The sequence below is a fragment of the Bombina bombina genome, chromosome 6, assembly GCF_027579735.1.
Source record: "Bombina bombina isolate aBomBom1 chromosome 6, aBomBom1.pri, whole genome shotgun sequence".
Taxonomy (NCBI): Eukaryota; Metazoa; Chordata; class Amphibia; order Anura; family Bombinatoridae; genus Bombina; species Bombina bombina.
This window is the reverse complement of record NC_069504.1, coordinates 479,909,371-479,932,424: the sequence shown is the minus strand read 5'-3', so window position 1 is coordinate 479,932,424 and position 23,054 is coordinate 479,909,371. Positions and strand designations below refer to the sequence as shown.

General features: G+C 36.2%; 1 protein-coding gene across 1 annotated transcript in view; it reads left to right on the top strand.

Moving 5' to 3' along the window:
- The first annotated feature begins 10,938 nt into the window (after positions 1-10,938).
- The window catches only part of TPM1 (tropomyosin 1), a 37,713-nt gene continuing 25,597 nt past the window's right edge, over positions 10,939-23,054 (top strand). The window contains exons 1-2 of the mRNA XM_053717303.1: positions 10,939-11,172; positions 12,994-13,119. Of these exons, the coding sequence (XP_053573278.1) occupies positions 11,059-11,172; positions 12,994-13,119 (240 nt within the window). The 5' untranslated portion in view covers positions 10,939-11,058. The remainder of the gene's footprint in view (positions 11,173-12,993; positions 13,120-23,054) is intronic.

The window sequence follows — 23,054 nt, the reverse complement described above, 5'->3', positions numbered from 1 at the left end:
CACATCAAAAATACATTTAACAGTACAGTTAAACTCATATTATTACTGATAAAAATTATTTTTGAAACTTTACATTAAAAAATTATAAGGGCTCCATGATATGAAGTCTCAGGTATTAGAAAAAATGTCTTTAACACAGAGATACATACATATACATGTCTAAATATGTATGTATATATATATATATATATATATATATATATATACTGTCCAATTTTTAATTAGCATGTGTATGGAAACTTCGTTATGTATGATAAGTAAACTTGTGATACTACTCAAACAAGAGTCCCACTGTTGCGGTTATCACAGTAAATAGTATAAAACAATCAAACTTCAAGTTAGTAGGTACGGAACGGGCTTACCAATCATACAGCAGTGTGATCTGTAGACTTAGTGTAGTTCGCGTGACCTCCAGGGGTATGAGCTGCACACTTGCCAAACATTCACTCGCAGCGTGTAACTCGGAAATCCTCAGTGAAGCTTGGAGCCTCGTTCCTGTGCCTGCAGTACGTCACTGTGGCACCGCTGATCCAATGAGCACCGGGGGTTTCTCCACACCCCCACAGTAGTAAATGAGACAACAATCAAAGCAAAAAAGCGGTCTCATCGGAAAGGAAGCCAGGAGAGAGGTGCATAATAAAAGTCCAAAATTTATTCCATATATTTAAAAATGTGAAAAGACACAGCAAACAGAAGACACAGCTGACGCGTTTCCTGCCTCAATGGCAGTTCATCAGAGCTGAAAACTAAGTGTCACTAACAGCTGTTAAATACACACAGAAAGCAGCACATTTAGCCAATCAATAGGCACTTAAAATTTAACCCATTCATTGCTTACAACATAATGCATACATTGACTACAATCCATTAATGTGAATAACAGTATTACATAACAACCTAAGTGAAAACTTATGTTAAAATAGAAATATTCGTACTTCAAAGTTAGCATGTTGGCAACCTAGCAAAAGTGAATAAGAACTTTTCAGAGTTACTAATCTATTGGAACATATATCCGTAAGAGAGCAAATTATATCAGCCATAGTGAAACATTCATGTATAACTATTTTTAATCAATATATAAGTCAAATGCTATTCTGATAAAAAAATTATTACATTCATATTATCACCTAGCTGGTATAAGAGCAACAATTTCTAATATAGATATCTTAAGTACAAGATGGTAAATTAAACCAGCAGTATATTAATTTACAATGTTACAGACCAACTATACAGTTCTATCTAGATAATTACAACACTATATATCCTCAGTTATTGTCAATAAAAAGCTTTACATCACTGATTTTGTTGATACCAATGGGAGAACCTGTTTTTAGTGTGTAGATCCAGAATATTTCTTTCCTGCTTAAGGCTTGGTATCTATCTCCACCTCTTAATCCTAGTGTGACATATTCTATGCCCTGAAAAGAAAAAAAAGGCAGGATTACTTCCATGTAGCGCAAAGTGTTTGGCTACTGGTGTCTTGGGAACTTCAGCCTCTAAGGATAAGAGATGTTCCCTTATCCTGTCTTTTAAAAATCTTGAGGTGAGCCCTACATATTGAAATTTACAGCAAAGACAGGTAATCAAATAGACCACATATGTAGAATTACAGTCTATTCTGTCTCTGATCTTATAAGATTTACCTGTATTTGTTGAAATAAAAGTATCACCCATATTAACATATTTACAGCTCTTACGGGGCTTTCCTCCACACTTAAAAAATCCAGCCTTCTTGGATAACCAATTTTTATTATTAACTTTATTGAATTGATCTTGTTTAGAACCAACATTTTTCATAACTTGTTCTCCAATTGTTTCAGATCTTTTTGAGACACTAAGTTATCTACTAGTTACACTTAGTAACTAGTAGAGATAGATTGTAAATCTATATCACTTTCTAAAATCGGTAGTCTTCTCTTAATGATATCACAGATCTCATTAAATTGTTTACTGAATTTAGTTACAAAATTGATACCCTTTCTCTCTGTATTTGTTCCTCTCTTGTTATCCTTAAGTAAATTCTCCCTATTAAAGTGTGAAACTTGTTCTGATATCTCTTTAAGGCTAGTAGGATTGTATCCGCCCTCTCTATTAATCTTGATGTTAAATCATTAGCATGTTTCCAGTATTTATCAATAGTGGTACAATTACGTCTAAGCCTAATATATTGCCCTTTTGGTATTCCCTTTTTAAGGTGAGTAGGGTGGGATGAGTCAGCTTTTCTGTATACTTCAGTAGTTATTGTGTTGTTAGAGTGACTAATCAATACATCTAAATAGGGTAGTTCTTTTTCTGAGTATTCTAGGGTGAATTTTAAATTACCATCATTATTATTCAGGTAAAATAGAAATTCCTCTAAGTTTGACTTGGAGCCATCCCAAATTAACAAAATATCATCAATGTATCTAGTGTACATCTTAATGTTATTTTTATATGGATTATCAACATTGAATATGGTCTCCATTTCAAAATTAGCAAGGTACAAGTTTGCATACGAGGGGGCAAATTTTGCCCCCATCCCAGTACCTCTTAATTGAATAAAAAATTCACCACTGAAAACAAAGTAATTATGATTTAACAAAAAGGCAATTGCTTCTAAAATAAAGGTAATTAAGTTGGCATCATAATCTGAGTATTTCTCCAGCATTTTCTTAACTGCATTGATCCCCAACTCATGCGGGATACAGGAGTACAAAGAAATGGCATCAACAGTTACAAATTTGTAACTATCATTCCATACTAGATTCTCTACCAATCTCAATAAATGTTTGGTGTCCCTAAGGAAACCAGGCAAAGATTGTACAACCGGTTGTAACTGTGCATCAACCCATAATCCTAGTTTTTCTCCCAGGGAGCCAATTGCTGAAATAATTGGTCTCCCTGGGGGATTATCCAAGGACTTATGTACTTTTGGTAAGATTTTTTTATCAGAATAGCATTTGACTTATATATTGATTAAAAATAGTTATACATGAATGTTTCACTATGGCTGATATAATTTGCTCTCTTACGGATATATGTTCCAATAGATTAGTAACTCTGAAATGTTCTTATTCACTTTTGCTAGGTTGCCAACATGCTAACTTTGAAGTACTAATATTTCTATTTTAACATAAGTTTTCACTTAGGTTGTTATGTAATACTGTTATTCACATTAATGGATTGTAGTCAATGTATGCATTATGTTGTAAGCAATGAATGGGTTAAATTTTAAGTGCCTATTGATTGGCTAAATGTGCTGCTTTCTGTGTGTATTTAACAGCTGTTAGTGACGCTTAGTTTTCAGCTCTGATGAACTGCCATTGAGGCAGGAAACGCGTCAGCTGTGTCTTCTGTTTGCTGTGTCTTTTCACAGTTTTAAATATATGGAATAAATTTTGGACTTTTATTATGCACCTCTCTCCTGGCTTCCTTTCCGATGAGACCGCTTTTTTGCTTTGATTGTTGTATATATATATATATATATGTTTATATGTGTGTAAATATGTATTTTTATGTATATATATATATATATATATATATGTATATATATATATATATATATATACTTACAAACATATATACACATATAAACACATAAATACATATGTATACACATATATATATATATATATATATATACTTTGGAACCATTTGCAGTCAAGTAACTGAAAACATGTGAAATCATATTTATGCAAGAGTCATATTTAACAAAGTGTTTAACTGTGTATTTACTGTAAATATTTCACATTCCAATGTTCTTCACAAAGGGGAATATGTTCTTAGTATTTTTAAATAAAACTTCTAGGGAAGTTAACGCACAAGTGGGAGCGCTGAATAAATTGCCACTTGTAATGTAGCCCTTTATTGGGTTGTGGTTTCAGTTAGCAGAAACGGATATTTCATATAGAAAATCAAAGATAATGGAACAATTTCCCATACATTTTAAACTCTGCAGCTGGTATAACAAGTCATTGGAAACCTATCAAGGGGAAACCAATTTTACAGAACACTTCCCCTTTAATTGTTGTAACTGAATTTTTATAAGCTTGAATAAAGTTAATCTTTTTTGGGAGGCTCAACTCTTTTTTATTTCCATTAATTTTAGCTTGAACGCCTATCTTTACTTTAGTAAATGGGACATAGGTGTTAATGAAATTAGAGAAGATGCTGTGTTAAAGGGACAGTCAACACCATAATTTTTGTTGTTTAAAAAGAAAGATAATCCCTTTATTACCCATTCCCCAGTTTTGCATAACCAACACTGTTATAGAAATACACTTTTTACCTCTGTAATTATTTTGTATCTAAGCCTCTGCAAACTGCCCCCTTATTTCAGTTATTTTGACAGACTTGCATGTTAGCCAATCAGTGCTCACTTCAGAGTAACTTCACGTACATGAGCTCAATGTTATCTATATGAAACACATGAACTAATACTCTCTAGTGGTCAAAATGCATTCAAATTAGAGGCAGTTTTCAAGGTCTAAGAAATTAGCATATGAACCTCCTAGGTTTATCTTTCAACTAAGAATACCAAGAGAACAAAGCAAAATTGGTGATAAAAGTAAATTGGAAAGTTGTTTAAAATTACATTCCCCATTTAAATCATGAAAGTTTTTTTGGACTTGACTGTCCCTTTAATGAATCCATCGTAGTATTTAAAGAGTTCCCATTTACAGATAATGGTTATAGTAAAAAACAAACAAACAAAAAAAACCTACCTTAAAGGAATACAAAACAGTCTGTTTCATTGTTGTATTATACTTAAATAGTACTAAAACCTGTGTACACAGGCCATTTTTTGCAGTACAGCAGTCCCACCCCTTGCTCTCTCCCCCCTCTCTTTTGCTCTCTCGCTCCCCTCTCTTTTGCTTTCTCTCCCCCCTCTCTTTTGCGCTCTCCCCCCCCTCTCCTTTGCCCTCTCTCTCCCATCTTTTGCTCTCTCTCTCCCCTCTTTTGCTCTCTCCCCCCTTTCTTTTGATCTCTCTGCCCCCTCTTTTGTTCTCTCCCCCCTGTTTGGCTCTGTGTCCCCCCTCTTTGGCTCTCTCTCCCCCCTCTTTGGCTCTCTCTCCTCTTTGGTTCTCTTTCCTCTTTTGCTCTTTCCTCTTTGGCTCTCTTTCCTCTTTTGCTCTCCCCTCTTTGGCTCTCTCTCCCCCTCTTTGGCTCTCTCCCCTCTTTGGCTCTCTCTCCCCCCTCTTTTGCTCTCTCCTCTTTGGCTCTCTTTCCTCTTTTGCTCTCTCTCTTCCCCCTCTTTGGCTCTCCCCCCCCCTTTGGCTCTCTCCCCCCCCCTCTATTTGGCTCTCTCTGCCCCCTCTTTTGTTCTCTCCCCCCTCTTTGGCTCTCTCACCCTTCTTAGGCTCTCTCTCCCCCCTCTTTGGCTCTCTCTCCCCCCTCTTTGGCTCTCTTCCCTATTTTGCTCTCTCTCCTCTTTGGCTCTCTTTCCTCTTTTGCTCCCTCCTCTTTGACTCTCTTTCCTCTTTTGCTCTCCCCTCTTTGACTCTCTCTCCCCCCTCTTTGGCTCTCTCCCCTCTTTGGCTCTCTCTCCCCCCCCTCTTTGGCTCTCTCCCCTCTTTTGCTCTCTCCTCTTTGGCTCTCTTTCCTCTTTTGCTCCCCCCCCCTTTGGCTCTCCCCCCCTCTATTTGGCTCTCTCCCCCCCCCCTCTATTTGGCTCTCCCCCCCCCCTCTTTGGCCCTTCTCCACCCCTCTCTTGCTCCCTCTCTGGCTCTGTCTTTCAAACCCTTTGCCTCTCTGGCCACGCCCCCATCGCGGCACCCCGCCCGGCCACGCCCCATCGCGGCGACACCGCCGGCCCTGCCCCTTATCGCACCAGGCCATGCCCCCATCACGACACTCCGCTTCAGCCTTGCTCTGTGCTGAGTGCTTAGTGTCAGGATCCAAACGGCCAGGTATGTTTGTCACGTGCAGTCTCTACTGCGCATGACTGCATCTGACAAACATACTTGGCCATTTATTATATAGGATAGAAATAATTGCAATATGTATTCATTATTTTAAAAGGATTTTAATTTTAATTTTTCTCTTAATTTGTGCAGTGTCCATTACTTCCTGTCAGAGCCCTACAAGGGTCTGGGGTATAGTAAATGCAAAAGAAACAAAGAGTCACAATTCCCCCTGCTCAGAAGAGGACTGAATGCAACTTAAGTTGCCAACATGTCAGCTCTCTTTTTTTCCCTGAAGGCAGAGGCTACAGTTGGAAATTTTAAGTGCTAATTTTGCAAAATGAAAAATAAATTGTTTGCTGTTTTAATACAATGCTTATTTTTATGTTTACTTTGATTTAGCATATTTGTTTTTACTAAAGGAGCACTGTTTCGTATCCCGTTAAATCTTTTCCCATACTGCCAAAGCATGTTCCTTGTTGGCTGTGGATTGACTGAAAGCGCCAGAAGCCAATCTTGAGCTAATGTGAAATTAATGTGCAAAAGCAAGCATTTGAAGGGCAGTAGAAAATGTTTAGAATATTTTTTCTGGCCACTTTGAAATGGCTGCCAAGCTCCACCCACTGATGACATCATGATCTGGGCTGCATATGCCGTCCATTCACAACAGGTTTACTAGTTAGATTCAACAGACTGTTAATGCTATTCAGCAGAGTGCCTAGATGCAGCCCAGATCATGATGTCATCAGTGGGCGGAGTTCAGCAGCTATTTCAAAGTGGTCAGAAACAATATTCATTTTAAAATAACATTATATATTATTGCGCATTTAGTTCTAAATGTACAATGCAGAATATCCATGGTAACATTTTACTTTTTAAACTATTCCTTTCTGAGGTAAAACTGTTTTGCAAAAATGTTGCCTAATATATTTATTTTTGGTTAATTTCACTTTGTCCTCTTACCTGTCATACAGTCATAGTTAGAAATGTAAGCAGAATAAACCCCATATCTAACATGTAATGCACACATTCCTTATTATTCTTAGTTCATTTACTTGGAAACATAACATGTTAAACACCTACCATAAAGGAATAATTTATATGTGCATTTAACTGCTGAAAATCTATGTCTGAAACCTATACAACTTTGTACCAAAAGTTACATCAATGCAACTTTATCATTTCTATAAATGAGAATATGTAAAGTCTGGTGTTTTATAGGAAAATGCTGTGTGACATTTTATTTGTATAGGACAAGCCTGGGGATAATGAAAGAAAGACAGAATGCAGAAATACAAAGACATCATGGGAAAATGCGGGAGAAATGAGAGTGCATGAAAGCAAGGGGAAATTATCAATGAAAAAAGCCATCAGTTGAAAAGAAAATATGATTAGAGGGGAAGTGAATGGTGATTGTGATTATGAAAACATGGTTAATAGGAAAGGGGCTTAATTAAAGAATGCAAGAAACTGGAAATTAAATTAAAAAAAAAGTCAGATGTAAAGAAAATGTAAAAGTCACAAAATTAAAAGAGAGATGGAAAATATTGAAATAAATAAAGGAGTAATAAAAGGAGAAGATGGTTGTACCAAAGGGATTAACAGCTGCAGTCATAAAAAAAGGAGAGACAGAAATAGATGTACAAAAAAAGAGAAAATGGTAAGTTGAGAAAAAGAGAGGATGTGGAGATCTGAGTAGATAATTGTAAGTAACAGGGAAAAGAAAGAAAGAAAGAAAGAAAGAAAGAAAGAAAGAAAGAAAGAAAGAAAGAAAGAAAGAAAGAAAGAAAGAAAGAAAGAAAGAAAGAAAGGCTCACCCCACAATTGAAATGAGCCAAAGAAACAGAAGTTCTAGTTGAATTGCAGTTTTAGTGTGCTTGTACATAGTATGGTTCTTTGGACCAGTTTTACATTTCATCTGTGGCTATAAAATGGACTTTTTTAGGGTCTATGTGAAGGGATATATGTTCTATGGGAGCTGTTTGAAGTGCTGGTTTCCCCCCATAAGTTTTAAAGCCCTGCAAATAAAGTGTAACCAACCTACCTACTCTTATAAAGATGGATATTAGAATGGAGAGGGGCAATGCAAATCACAGAAAACACAAATATATGAAAAATAGAAAACACTTGTGGTAAAAATACAGAAAATGGAGAAAACCTTAAAACTGTTAAACTGTTAAAATGCAAAGAATTGAAACGTGTAATATATAATTTATAAGTGAATGGGGTGCAAAGAATGGATGAAGGGAACAGTGTAGAAAAAGGCAGGGAGGTGTAAATAATGGGGTTGTAGAAACATCTGAGACAAATGGAGGTATAAGAAATTCACATTAGGACTGAAAAAATAACTGGCAATTGTGGGAAAAGGGGAAAGGAAGAAAAGTGATAAAAACAGACAATAGTGAGTCCTTCCTCGGCATCTTGAGACACATAAGTTACAGAAAAGCAAAAACAGACGCCAGACAAAGCAGAACGTGTGAAATAAAACAAAATCAGAATGAGAGAGGTTTGAGGAATGGAATATAAAGCAGAACATGCAAAATATAGCAGCATTAAATCCCAGATCCGCCTCTGATTCAGGAAAGTTTAGTCCCTTGGTCTTGAGGTCTGGGGACCCTGATCACAGACAGCACAAAACATAAACGCAAGTCCTGAGGAAGAAATAATGTTCTCTACTGTCGTCTACTCTAGTCTAATGGAGTTGTAAAATAAAGCCTGGGAGCAGGACTTGGTCATATTCAGCTTTTTATACAGTAACATATTCTAGTAAGGAGGGGGTGGGTCAACCAAAAGGTAGCTGAGCAGTGCTGAATAACTATATTTTCTACGCCTTGTGTTAGCAGTGTTTTTTTTCTCACAGAAATTATTCATATATAGATAGTAAAAGGTGCCTGCGCTTTGCATTCAGTGTTGTCACAAGTTTAAAGGGACAGTACACTTTAAAATATGTATTTTCAATTACTTGTTACACCAGCTGCATAGTATAAAATGTATATGAATTAGCTGGTTTAGTGCTTTTAAACCACAGCCTATTACAATGGGTTGAAATTGCAGGTAATACATCTCATTATGAAATTACTTTCTGTATATGTGTCTGTAAACCAAAGCTCAATACTTAGAGATAACAATGGGAAATTAATCATGCACCCCATTGGGAGTGTAATTTATTTCACTGGCTGTGTTTACATAGGCATTTCAATAGCATAGACCCCAGTATAGAAAGTTTCATTATAGGTGGGGATACCACAGGCCGAAATAGGGGTAAAGGAGCTACTTGTAAACAATGTAATACATTCTAGCAAGTAAAATGGATCATTGGGAACAATTTCAAGGGGAGAACAAATTTGGGTAAACTGTCCCTTTACTCTCACAAACTAATTCACACCGTGGAAATTTGAATGAACAGCCTGGCAGCAGTCTCAGCGAACGTGTGTGTGTAATAAACAACACTTATATTATTTATATACGTTAGCATTTATCCCCTTTAGATATGATGAAATAACAATAGCAACATAAGTCCACGCCTCTGAATCACGTATCTTAAATCATTGCTGAGCAAGGTGTATAGCTAAGGTATGTTAGCCAATTACGCAATAATTAAGCCATTAATTAATATTTCAGTGGCTATTTTAGACCCTCCTCTCCTGGGCTCATAATGTAACATATGTTGTAACGTGTTTGGGGAGGGGATACAGAGCGGAGCAGGTGCAATTGGTGTTCTCTAAAAATATACAGCAAGCAAGAAGCAGCTGGGCATAGTCAGTTAACTCGTTGTGCCCCAAAATAGTGGCTATGATAACTCTTTCACTGCCACGGGAAGTAAATTATTGCACACAGTTAAAAATGTCTAGGGACATATTGAGGATCTGTTTATATATATATATATATAATGTATATTTATTTAGTGGCATGTACAGTTATTAATATAGTTATTAAGTGTCATGTACAGTTATTAATTACTTATGTGTGATTGCACTAATGGAAACATTAATATGATCTGCAATTAATTACAAACTGGTGTCTTTATCAGTGACACGCTATGCCACACAACTGGGCCTAGTTCTAGTTCAGCTGCCAGATAAGAGCATTACCTTGAAAATAATTATAGAATCATGGAAGCCAAAGTGTTAATGACCTTAGTACCATAATTCTAAAGTGGCTTCCTTGCAGGATTTAGATAAGTTTCTGTTAATCAGAAGTTCCAATACGTATACAGGTTCCCATAATATTCACTGGTCTGATTGATAATGGGTATTACAATTAAGATGCACTATAGGGCACATTCACACATAACGGTGTATAGATCAAGATCAGGAATCATTGGAACTTACTTTGGGTCTATGGGTCAGGTTAACTACTAAATTTAAGTTATGTGGGTAATTAGAAATGTAGTGATTGCACAAACTTGCACACAATTAGCAGACACAGATAGCAAAACCTAACAGTAACAATACGACCCGTGATGAGAGAATCCAAGTTGGTTGTTTTTTATTGTATCACTTTCTGTGATTTACACATGCTAACATATAATAGTTGTAATAGCACGAACTATTTGTAAAACCTGTAAATAAAGCTATGTGTAAAGAAGGGGGAGCATTACCATTGTGGGTGCCAAGATTTACGAAAAGCTTCCAAATAAGATAGCAGCTGTACCGGGGTTTGTGAATAAGACGTGAAGTACTGTGCCATAAACTCATTATTAATTCCCAGTCTCCTTTCAGGAGGAAATTATTACTCCTATGATTTATCCTAAGACGTCCCCTGCAGGAGGGACCACCCCTTTCAGCTACATGCCTAGAGGTTTAGAAATAGGAACACACTGCAACCACTGCATCCCCCCATTCCACCCCACCTTCTCTTATGCCTCTGCCCATCACACCCCTTATATAGTCAAATGCAGTCAAATGGTCGGCTACAGCAAATAGAAGGAGCCATCCTTAAAAAAAGCCAGCGCTATGACAGAAAGGCAAGGCTCCCAAAAAAGTATTGGATGTCTTCAGGAATTTCTGTGCCCCCTCCCTCTCCCTTCCCTGGTACATATTTCTGAGGGAGGAACAGCTGAAAGTTTGCACTCCAGCCCAGGGCTCAGTCTAAGAAGGAGCTGTACCTCTCTCTGCATCCTCTGTCCTCTGTCTTGCTTTCTGTGTGACCGTAGTCCCCCACACAACCATCAGCCATGGACGCCATCAAGAAGAAGATGCAAATGCTCAAGCTGGACAAGGAGAATGCCTTGGACAGAGCAGAACAAGCTGAAGCCGATAAGAAGGGAGCAGAGGACAAAAGCAAACAGGTCTGCTGGGAATATCCCTTTTTCAAGAACCAATAGCCCTATATAATTTTGTTTACATCCCATTTCTCCAGTGGATAAGTTCAAATACAACCATTGTCTATTCTTTAAATGTAAAGGAAAGCAGTCAGTTTAAAACTACTTTACTACACATTGAAGCTGCAGTGATTTGGTCATCCAGCAGTCAACTTCCCACTACTTATAGATGATGTATGGGCAGAAATACTCCCCTGAATGTGAGCCTGCTAAAAGGTTTGCTATAACACCCCCTTGTTTTTTTCATGGGATGAGTCAATCAGTTTATGGTTAATTTTGCCAAAACTTGAGCTTTGGGGAAAATTCAATATGATATCAGGTGGTTTAATTTACAGGTTTCACTGTAAAGAAGACATATATTGAATCATAACCCCGTCAAAAGTTTTATTCTTAATTGGGAAGGGTAATACATAACTGTGTTACCTAAGTAACCCGATGCCAGTGTAAAAATAGGCAAACAAGTCATTAAGGAATTACCCTTGAAGAATGAAAATAGATAAGTGATAATCATTAGTTGTGTTTTTATTTTATTTTAGAATTTTAAGAGAATTCTGTGATATCTTTCTGGAGAAATGGGATAAATCTTTTGTTTGGGGGGTGTAAATGCTGACATCTTCTTAGAGCCTGTAAATGGAATTTAACTGCTTTAATGGGTCACTGAACCCAAAAAAAATTATTTTATGATTCAGATAGAGCATGCAATTGTAAGCAACTTTCTAATTTACTCCTATTATCAAATTTTCTTCATTTTCTTGCTATCTTTATTTGAAATGCAAAAATGTAAGTTTAGATGCCGGACCATTTTTGGTGAACAACCTGGGTTGTCCTTGCTGATTGGTGGATAAATTCATCCACCAATAAAAAAGTGCTATCCAGAGTCCTTAACCAAAAAAAAGATTAGATGCCTTCTTTTTCAAATAAAGATAGCAAGAGAATGAAGAAAAATTGATAATAGGAGTAAAGTATAAAGTTGCTTAAAATTGCATGCTCTATCTGAATCACAAAAGAAAAAAATTGTGTTCAGTGTCCCTTTAAGGGCAGGAAGATGCTCAACCTTAGAATGTTACACTAATGATTCTAAAAAAATGCTAACAATGGTTTTCAGAGAGCTCAGCATAACTAAATCATTAAATTGCTGTCCCTTCTGGCTATGTAATGATTCACACCTAATGTGATGGGAGTAGTACAATGAACACAGTAGCAGTTTTCTACCTGCACATCATCACTCCCAAAAGATAAAGATACAACTGTACAAAAATAAGTACATATATATGAGTCCAATTTTCTATTGCATATGTAAGTCTTACTACCTTGACAGTAACATCAGCAATCTTCACTTGATTATATTAAGAAATCTGTTACTATCATGTAGTAAAGTTTACAACCGCTATAGTATACCATAATGTTTTAACCATATAGTCCTATACACACACATGTATAAATATATATTGTTCTTTTAATTATTATGAACCCTCTTAGTTAGAGGAAGAGATTGCTCAATTGGAAAAGCAATTGCGGGTCACAGAGGATTTGAGAGATAAGATTGTGGATGACCTTCATCAGGCAGAAGAGAACCTTCTGGTTGCAGAGGAGAAAGCCGCTAAGGTATATCACTGCATACAAGTAAATTAACTGCCTTCTCTCTCTCTCTCTTTCTCTCTCTCTCTACCCTTGTGGTTCCTGTCCTGTCTCTGTGCACCTCTGTTGCCTGCTGTCACACCTTCTTGTCCCCACTGCCCTCGTACGTCCAACCACCACCCCTTTGCTCCCTGACCTACCCTACCCCAGCTGGAGGATGAACTTGTAGCACTGCAGAAGAAACTAAAAGGTACTGAAGATGAGCTGGACAAATATTCAGAAGCCCTGAAAGATGCCCAGGAGAAGTTGGAACTTGCAGAGAAGAAAGCCACAGATGTAAGTTTTGGCCCCCTCAGTGCCCTTCCCCTTTTTTATTTTGCCCACTTAAGCTCTGCACTGCTCCATGTAAACTGTTCTGCATAATGCACTGCATGTTACACTGAACATATCTGGTCAATTTCATTAAAGACATACATAATATCATATATTTTCATTTGGATACATTATTTAATTTAAATAGCCATTACCTACAGGGCGTTGCCACATTGTCATTACAGTCAATTTTTGTCAGGGTTATTTAACTCCTCTTTTGCCAGAGCATGCCTGTAGTGTTTACAGGCCTCACTAGCAATAAAAGAGTGAAACTATGAAATCACAACACAACCACACAATCATGTTAAGAAGCATATATTTTTATATCAAATAGATTAATTAGATCTATATGTTGGTTTTCTACCCAAGTCTTATAGGAACTGGATTTAAAGTTGAGAAAATATATTTAAAAACTAGAAATATTGTCTGACATTGTAATGGTTAGCATATTTGCCTTTTCAATTTCTTCACCAAAAATGTTAGCTGGTAGTTTAAATTTCAGCTCTATTCTTATTTATCCCTTTGGACCTGTGAACAAATAAGATTTTTTTATAAAGAATAATATAATTCTGAATGGTAGCTCAGTGCTATACCCCAAGTTTATTATCACAGATTTACTCTCTCAGAATAATAAAAAATATTATTGGCATTAATAAATATTGAGATAAAATATCTCTTAGTGTTTTTACACCATTTTTTTATTTATAAAGTTTACATAGATCCAAACATTTTTAGAATCATATGAAAAGAAAAGAACTGTGTTGTTATGTATTGAATTGAAAAAGTAATAAGCCATTTAGCCCCCAAGGAAATACATAGAATCATATAGTAATATATTGTCATACAGAATATATTGTCATTACAGCTAAATTCATTTTGCAATTTTAAAGGCAGTTTTGTGAGACACATTTGTGCAATTTTTGCCAGGTAACAGGAGAAGCAAACCATTATAGGCCTAAGAGGACATATCACATATATTTTAGGAAAATAAATAAGAAACTACAATGCTAATGCTCAGCTGAAGAAGTTTTGGTCACTGAGGTCACTCATGCCTTAAGTCTTTTTAGGTGACACAAGCAGGTTAAATTTTGCTATGACCTCTTCCATTCTTACATACTCCTGCCAAGGAGAAATCTAGTCCTTACAGTTTAGGAAGGAGGAAGATGATACTTGCTGGTGATGCAGAGTGCAGAGATAGGAACTCTTTTGGTTTATATATAACTCAGAGCTTTATATGGTATACATTCAAGACTCCTGTCTCAGCTGTCGCACCCCTGTCAAGCATTAAATACATTCTTTCTGGGGTGGACAGTAGATCTTAAACAATCCCTTAAATTATATATGCCTTGTAAACCTTTTATGTGTATTTAAACCTTAAATCCAAATAATTTATTATTCCCTTCAAATTAGTTAAATCTAAATTAATTGACAATAATTCACATAAAGTTTACTCAGAGTTAAATAAATTATAAAGTTGAGGCAAAACAATATCACAATTAGACTGCATGTATTATACTTCTGTCTGTAATCACAGCATACATGTAATTAGCAATTATTCATTAACATTAACAAAGTGAGGGAATTATAAACTAACTATTTGTGTACTGTAGAAATCAAATAGCTCTATGGAAAAAGGACAAGCTAAATAATGTTCTATAAGGTTAGAAATACTTTAATTACAAAAGAACAGAGGTGTTTAAGAGGTGGCTTATAGAGAAAAAAATGAATGTTCATGAAATAAGAGTGTAATGTGAACAGAGTATAAGGGAGAAAGCCATAGAGTATGATACAATGGAAACATTCTGCATTGTGGGGTGAAATGGGATGTGTATGGATTCCAGACAGATATTCCTTATAAGGAAAAGTATGTTGACTATTTAGAAATAGCTCTCATGTAGAATCCAGACTGAGAGAGTAGATTTCATTCTGAAGTTTTAACTGGGAACAGTTACTAATGTTTGTTTAATGAGTGATACTTGTGGGGACTTGCCTTAATTAATTAGTTAAATTATATGATAGCCAAGGGATAGTACTAACTAAGCGTTTAAATAAAATATTCCACAGTTCTCTGCCAACACCTTGCAGTCATAAGAAATACCTAGGAGGAAATGTGTAATAATTAGTGGCTGTTCTTGACACTGATGCAAGCACCATAGTAAGATAAACTAATGAAAACACCCTTTTTTATGAATTATTTTAATAGGACTGATTAGAAATATGTATATATTATTTTTTTCTTTATTTTTTTTTTTGGGGGGGGGGGGCGTATCTACATGGTTTCTGCACTTATATTTACCTACCTTTATAGGTTGTACACGCCATAGTTTTAATCTGTGTTTTAATTTTAAGATAAAAGTTACACTTTTTTATTACTACTGTAGTGTGTGTAACTGTATATATATATATATATATATATATATATATATATATATATATATATATATATATATATATATACACACACACACTACAGTATATATATTTATATATATATATATACACACACACACTACAGTATATATATATATATATATATATATATATAAATAAATATATATATATATATATATATATATACACACACACACACTACAGTATATATATATATATATATATATATATATATATATATATATATATATATATACACACACACACACACTACAGTATATATATATATATATATATACACACACACACTACAGTATATATATATATATACACACACACACACACTACAGTATATATATTTATATATATATATATATACACACACACACTACAGTATATATATATATATATATATATATATATATATATATATATATAAATATATATATATATATATATACATACACACACACACTACAGTATACACACACGACTGGAAAGTCCAGGATAAGTAACATTTTCAGTGAATGAATTCTCACCGAGTGAACCAGTAACTTTTTCTTTCCTGGCAGCTATATCAGAGTGATATTTTTCCACCTGTGTGTGTGCATATATATGTATATATATATATATATATATATATATATATATATATATATATATATATATATATATATATAATTTATTTTTGTTTTAATGTATCAAGCACTACTCTGAAATGTTACTTTTGTATAGAAGGTTATCTTCAAAATACTAGATGGCCAGTGTACATAGGGTTGTTTTCCTAGACACTTATGAGTTACACATGCTGCAGGGTGTGCAGGGAGGAACATGAATAGTGCTGTCCAGGGTCCCTTTGTTTGTACTGTCCATCAGCACAATGCATGTTTCCCTCTGCACACCCTGCAGCATGTGTAACTCATGTGTCCAGGAAAACATGGCCGAGGTGCAACCCTAATTTCAGCCCTGGAAAGCACACAAATAGTGACACTAAACTGCACTATTCATGTTCCTCTCAGCACATCCTGCAGCATTTATAACTCATGAGTGTCCAGAAAAACATGGCTGAGGTGGCAACCCAACCAGTACATGCAGCTAATCAGGTTATTATATTTTTATTGCACCCAAATACATTATATGGTTTTACAGTGAGCCTAGCTTATGTTTCAGTGCCACTAAATTTACCCTCAGAAATTAAGAGAGACGAATGCAAATAACTGATCAATTAGTCAACCTTAATTAATAATTGACTCTATAAACAAATAATAATGTCATAAATCATAATGTAATACTTCACATAGGGTAAAATTATTAGGTAGCTTGTGTATATAAATATACAAAAATATATAAACCAATGTCCAAAATTAAGGGCCTGGACCAAAAGGTTTCAGTTAAGCCCAAGAGACTCATTGGTTTGCATTTAGAAATGCATGCTTTCTTATCATCCCACCTTAAATGATTAACTATGTAATAACTCTTATAGCAGCCCTGTGTTATTATATGGCCCTATTCAGACCTCAAAGGCTACAAGCATCTCTCTCTTCCTCTGGTCCAGGAAAGGCTTTCTGATTTTTATTGCCAGAAAATGTGTGTGCTCTTTGTACTACACAAAACACTTGCTGTGATATGCCCTTAATAAAAGGGACACTGAACCCAAATGTTTTTATTTCATGATTCAGAAAGAGCATGCAATTTTAAGACACTTTCTAGTTTACTCCTATTATCAAATTTTCTTCATTCTCTTGGTATCTTTATTTGAAATGCAAGAATGTAAGTTTAGAGGCCGGCCCATTTATGGTGAACAACCTGGTTTGTTCTTGCTGATTGGTGGATAAATTCATCCACCAATAAAAAAGTGCTGTTCAGAGTTCTAAACAAAAAAAAAGCTTAGCTGCCTTCTTTTTCAAATAAAGATAGCAAGAGAATGAAGAAAAATTGATAATAGGAGTAAATTAGAAAGTTGCTTAAAACTGCATGCTCTATCTGAATCATGAAAGAAAAATTTTAGGTTCATTGTCCCTTTAATACATTTTACACTTGGGAGAATTGTCCCAAAGGCAATATTATGGCTGCCAAAATATTGCAGCTGCTTCACTGTCATGGCAACAATATGGCTGTGGGAATGTTGTCTGTGTACATTGGAGGAGACATTGCAACCACAGAGGGTCAAACTCCTGTTACACCCTTGGATGCCAGAGATTGCTGCAACTCATTAAAAGGGTTAATTCGCAAATCTAACACGAATTAACTACCTCAACCTAACTTCAATTGTGATCATCTGCCTTAATATACCTGTAGACAGTTAAATCTTAGCACACACAGATATCTTGCAATCTTAAAATTGTTGCCAAGATCTGACACACATACAATGTAAACATTGTCCTGTGCATCTAATATAAGGTTTAAAGGGACATGAAACACATTTGTCTTTCATGATTCAGATAGCGCATACAGTTTTAAACAACTTTCCAATTTACTTCTATTAACTAATTTGCTTAGTTCTCTTAGCATCCTATGTTAAAAAAAAGCATACTTAGGTAGGCTCAGGAGCTGGGAGCTTGCTGCAGATTGGTTGCAGCACATATATTCAGCTTGTCATTGGCTTACTCTGTTCAGCTACCTCCCAGTAGTGTATTGCTGCTCTTTTAAAGGTACATTACACACTAAATACATTTTATAAGCATAGTATTGAGGTTATTCCTGTAGTCGTGAAAACCACCATGTTGTAATCTGGCTTTCACTACATTCCAGTGCCAATGTGTTTGAACATGTGCAGTAACTCTCCTTCAAATACTTGTAGTGTAACCTAGGTTCTAATATGGCCCCCATGATTAGAGGGAGGTGCATGCAATGTATTAAAAGTTTCATGTCCATTTAAAAGTTATTAGTGATACATTTTGCCCATCACTCTTGTAGGAGACCAACTAGACATATGTTTTATAGACAGAGATGAGCATGGGAATGTATGGAAAAAAGTGTATGAATGCACACTATTTCCACTAAATACATTAATACTCCCTGCGCTCCATTGTGATCAAAAGGACAGTGAAGTCAAAATCACATTTTCAGGATTCAGATACAGCATGCATTAACAAAATTGAATTTACTTCTACTATCAAATGTGCTTTATTCTTTTGTTATCTTTTGTTAAAGAGAAACCCTAGGTGGGCTCAGTCGCAGAACCTGGTGCAATGAAGTGCCAAAGACATTTGCACTCTCCTGAGTTCTTGTAAACCTACCTGTCTTTTCTCTTCACAAGATACAGAAAACAAGATTGATAATAAATGTATAGGTTTTTGTTTTTTTCATTTCACACTTTATCTTATTTCTGAAAGTTTAATGTTGACATTACTGTCCCTTTAATTATAAAAACCTTACTATTTATTAGACATTACTAAACTGTGACTAGCTTCTTGTTCTACTAACCCCAAAATATGTTTTCTGGCCTTGTAAAATCAACAACAGATGTATCAAACTAATTATTTCCTAAATATAGTTTAGTAATATGTTAGAATAAAACAGTACAATTATGCAGCTATTTTTAACATGCAATATGAATACAATTGTATATAATAAAGATCTGTGGTCATATAAAGTATAATATATGAAGTTGAAAAATCAGTTCCATAAAAGAAACAAGGAATCTTTGGTAAATGTGACCAGCCATATTAAAGGAATAGTCTAGTCAAAATTAAAAACTTTCATGATTCAGATAAAGCATGCAATTTTAAGCACCTTTCTAATTTACTCTTATTATCAAATTTTCTTTGTTCTCTTGGTAGGGTTGCCACCTCAGCCATGTTTTCCTGGACACTTATGAGTTACACATGCTGCAGAGTGTGCAGGGAGGAACATGTATTGTGTTTCTGGACAGCACTAGTCATATGCACTATGCATATTCCTCCCTGCACACCCTGCAGCATGTGTAACTTATAAGTGTTCTGTATTTTAAGGGACAGGTGGCAATCCTATCTCTTGGTATCTATATTTAAAAAAGCAAGAATGTAAGCTTAGGAACCAACCCATTTGTGATTCAGCACCTAGGTAGCACTTGTTGATTGGTACTAGAAAATGGGTTTAACAATGGCACTATTCAAGACAATCCCCACTTAGTTTTATGTTCTTAATGTGATGTGAGGTAAATCTGATGTAATGCCTTACTCTCCATACTCTGTATCTCTGTTAGTAGGTTGGTGCTTGTGCATAAAATTAATATTCACTAGGAAATTGCGGAACTAGAATTGTTCCACAAGACAGTATGCACGTTTAGCACTCTGATGCCCAGACTCAGAAGGCGGTGCTTCACAAGAATCAAATAAAATATAATTTTTATTATTCAAAGTTAAAATTTTATTCAACAAAAATATTCACAAAAACACTCTAATGTTAAAATCAACAATGAGAGGTAGAACCTATATGGTAGGTAATGTCATACTGTTTATCCGTTTCAAGCCTTGATGAAGTATAATTCCTAGTATCACAAATTGGTGTTTTAGATAATATCTAATACCTAGTATGCGGTTAATTCAGCTAAACGGTGGAAGTGTTAATATCTAGCTTAAAAAGGTGTATTGAGGTAAAAATAAATAGGTTGTAAGTATTCCTCTCAGAGTCCTTGAGGCATATGTGCCTGTAGAGTTCTACAATACTACTAATGGACTCAGGTTGAATACTCTACAGTCCTAGTATTACTGTTGATTGGTGTCTAAACGTAGCCACCAATCAGCAAGAGCTACCCAGGGTGCTGAACCAAAAATGAGCCAGCTCCTAAGCTTACATTCCAGCTTTTTCAAATAAAGATACCAAAAGAACAAAGAAACATTAATAATAGCAGTAAATTAGAAAGTTGCTTAAAATTGCATGCTCTATCTGAATCATGAAAGTTTAAGTTTGACTAGACTATCCCTTTAATATAAGCAAGTTAAATATTCTAACCACTAAGTTGTTGAAAGTTATCTAATTTAACCATATTCCTGTGAAAAAAAGGAAAATATCAGCCTACCTATTTCATAAATTTTCTTTTCACTTGAGGAAAGTGGTAAAATATCCACAGATGAGTAAATCTATATAAGGAAAAGTGAAATTACACCATAGTCACTACTATTGAATTCCCGGTCATATGTATCATAAAGAAGGCATATAAATAATGTTACAAAGTTTATAATAGCATCTAACCTTTTCAAATCAGGGTTGTTTGAGTATGAGACAGCACTATGTGTTTAAAAATGAAGGTAGACAGACGAGTGTGTGGCTGGGGAATTGGTGATGCCGTTAAAATCATTGGAGGGCCACTGTGGCCCCCAGGCCCCTGGTTGGACAAACCTCTTTTAGAAAAGTTCTAGGTGGCTATTTAAAGGTAAAGAAGAATGCTCCAGAGAACCATGGGGAAAACACAAAAATCGTTGTGCATTCAGCGACTCATATCCCAGCAGATAATTGTACAGACCTGTGCCAGGCAACCAATTTCCCTCCAAGGACCCTAACCCTCAAATGTGTACAATTGTGCGTGTGTGAGGGGGAGGGGTGAAAAAGTAACAGTAGTTCCAAGTCTCCATAGGTAAAAGGAGAATGTTCTCTCGATATAAAGAATGTTTTGTCGCCCTCCATGGGGCCACAATCCAACGCTACTGTCGCTTACCACTAGTGTAGGTAGAATGTTAAACAAGTAGCAGCAACAGGGTTAACTGTCAGATCAACATTTACTAAACACAACTATATTAATCCGTAGCGGCAATGAGAGTTCGTGTTCTGTTAAAAGTAACCTATTATATTATTGGATTAGCATGAACTGAAGGGCGAAGGGTTGAATAACAATACAGCCAGTATACCAGTGGTACGTTATAGTGCGCCTGCCTGGCAGCACACGGGTTAAATTCCAACTCATTTTTATTGAAAACTGCAGTTGTTTTTGTTTTTTACTTTACTATTCATTTTCTAATGCGTATACATAAATGGGCAATGTTGTATTTAAAAAAAATCTAACTACGAATAAGAAGAGTTTAAATCTGATTTGAGGGTTAATTTGTAGACGAAGTAGTTAATTCAGTATCTTAAGCAGCCAGCAGGCGGCCGTATGCCCAAGCTACCTGACTGAGGAATCTTATATATTGTCATCTGTTTAAGGTGTGGCCATCGTAGCCGGGGTTGTAAGGCAGCCGGTCAGCCCTTCATAGCCGAAAGCAGAAGTGCAGTCCGTTGACTCGTTTGCCAAGTGCTAAAGTTGGCGTTTTTTTAGTTAGACGACCGAAGCAGTCTTTTAATTATAGGGTTAATTGAAGGGGTAGGAGCCTATGTAAGGAGGAGACTTCCTGTGTGCGTACTGAGCAAGTCACAGTGAGAACAGACTGAGAGCCCTGATTGTATAGGGCTAAAAGGAAAGCAAAAAGGATTAATTTAGTTCCCACCGCAAGATACTGGACTGGTGTGTTTGTATAGAATGGCCGGAATGAGTTCTTTAGATGCTGTGAGGAGAAAAATCAAAAGCCTTCAGGATCAAGCAGATGCAGCAGAAGAGAGGGCAGAAAAGCTGCAGAGGGAACGGGACACGGAGAGGAAGCTGAGAGAGGCAGTAAGAATCCACCTACTAACAGTGTTCAGCAAGTTTTGCTCCCTAACTGCTGCTTGACTGTCTTTGTGTACCTGTGCGCCTGACTGGTCCTGTGTAGTTGCCCTCTACTAACAACCTGACTGGTCGTCTTCTTTTACTTCCGCCTGTCGAAACCCTGCCTGGTTCTGTTATATGCCTGCTCACCACAAACCTTATCCTGACCCCATAGCCTGTCCCATTTAATTAAGTAAAGATAGCTTGTCCTAATGCTGGTGTTTCTGCCCATATTAAAACCCTATAAAACATTTGTTTTGCCCCTTTACCTACTTTTTTTATGTTATTGGTGTTCTATTCCAGGTGACATGATCTTACCAGTCTTTCGTGCCCTTCATCCTTTCCACCACTCTGAGTTGATCTGTGTATATGCCATTGCATAGCCACACTTTTCTTGCTATGTTGTTGCCACTATAACTTGTCTGGCTATTAGCCTTTCCCTTTGCTACCAACCTATCTACTCCTGTCTTGCGCCTGCCCAGGAGTCCCCAACCTGACAAATCTTACTGTCAGGTTGGGGGCACATGGCCAGGCGGCGGCGCACAACAGGACCCCTCAGGTTAGAGACTTGTGGGAATGAGAACAAGTCCTGTTGTGCCCCTGCCCACTCTCACACCCCCCTCCTGAATAGGGTTGTGTCCCTGCCCACATGCCCCCCTCACCTGACTTGTGTGTGTGTGGTCTAGATTTTGGGTAGCACCCTTGCTTTTTTCAGCTATGTCAGCTTGCTGGGGTGTCTGTACATTTTTACAGATTGTTAAACCATAGGTTATATTTATACTTTATTAGTAGAACAGTTCCCTGTATTTGAGAATAGCTACATTTTCTTGGAATATAAGCTTTTACAAACTGTTTAAAACCCCTGCAGTGGTGTGCAAGCCATTTGGGTTGTTTAAAGGATCAGCTT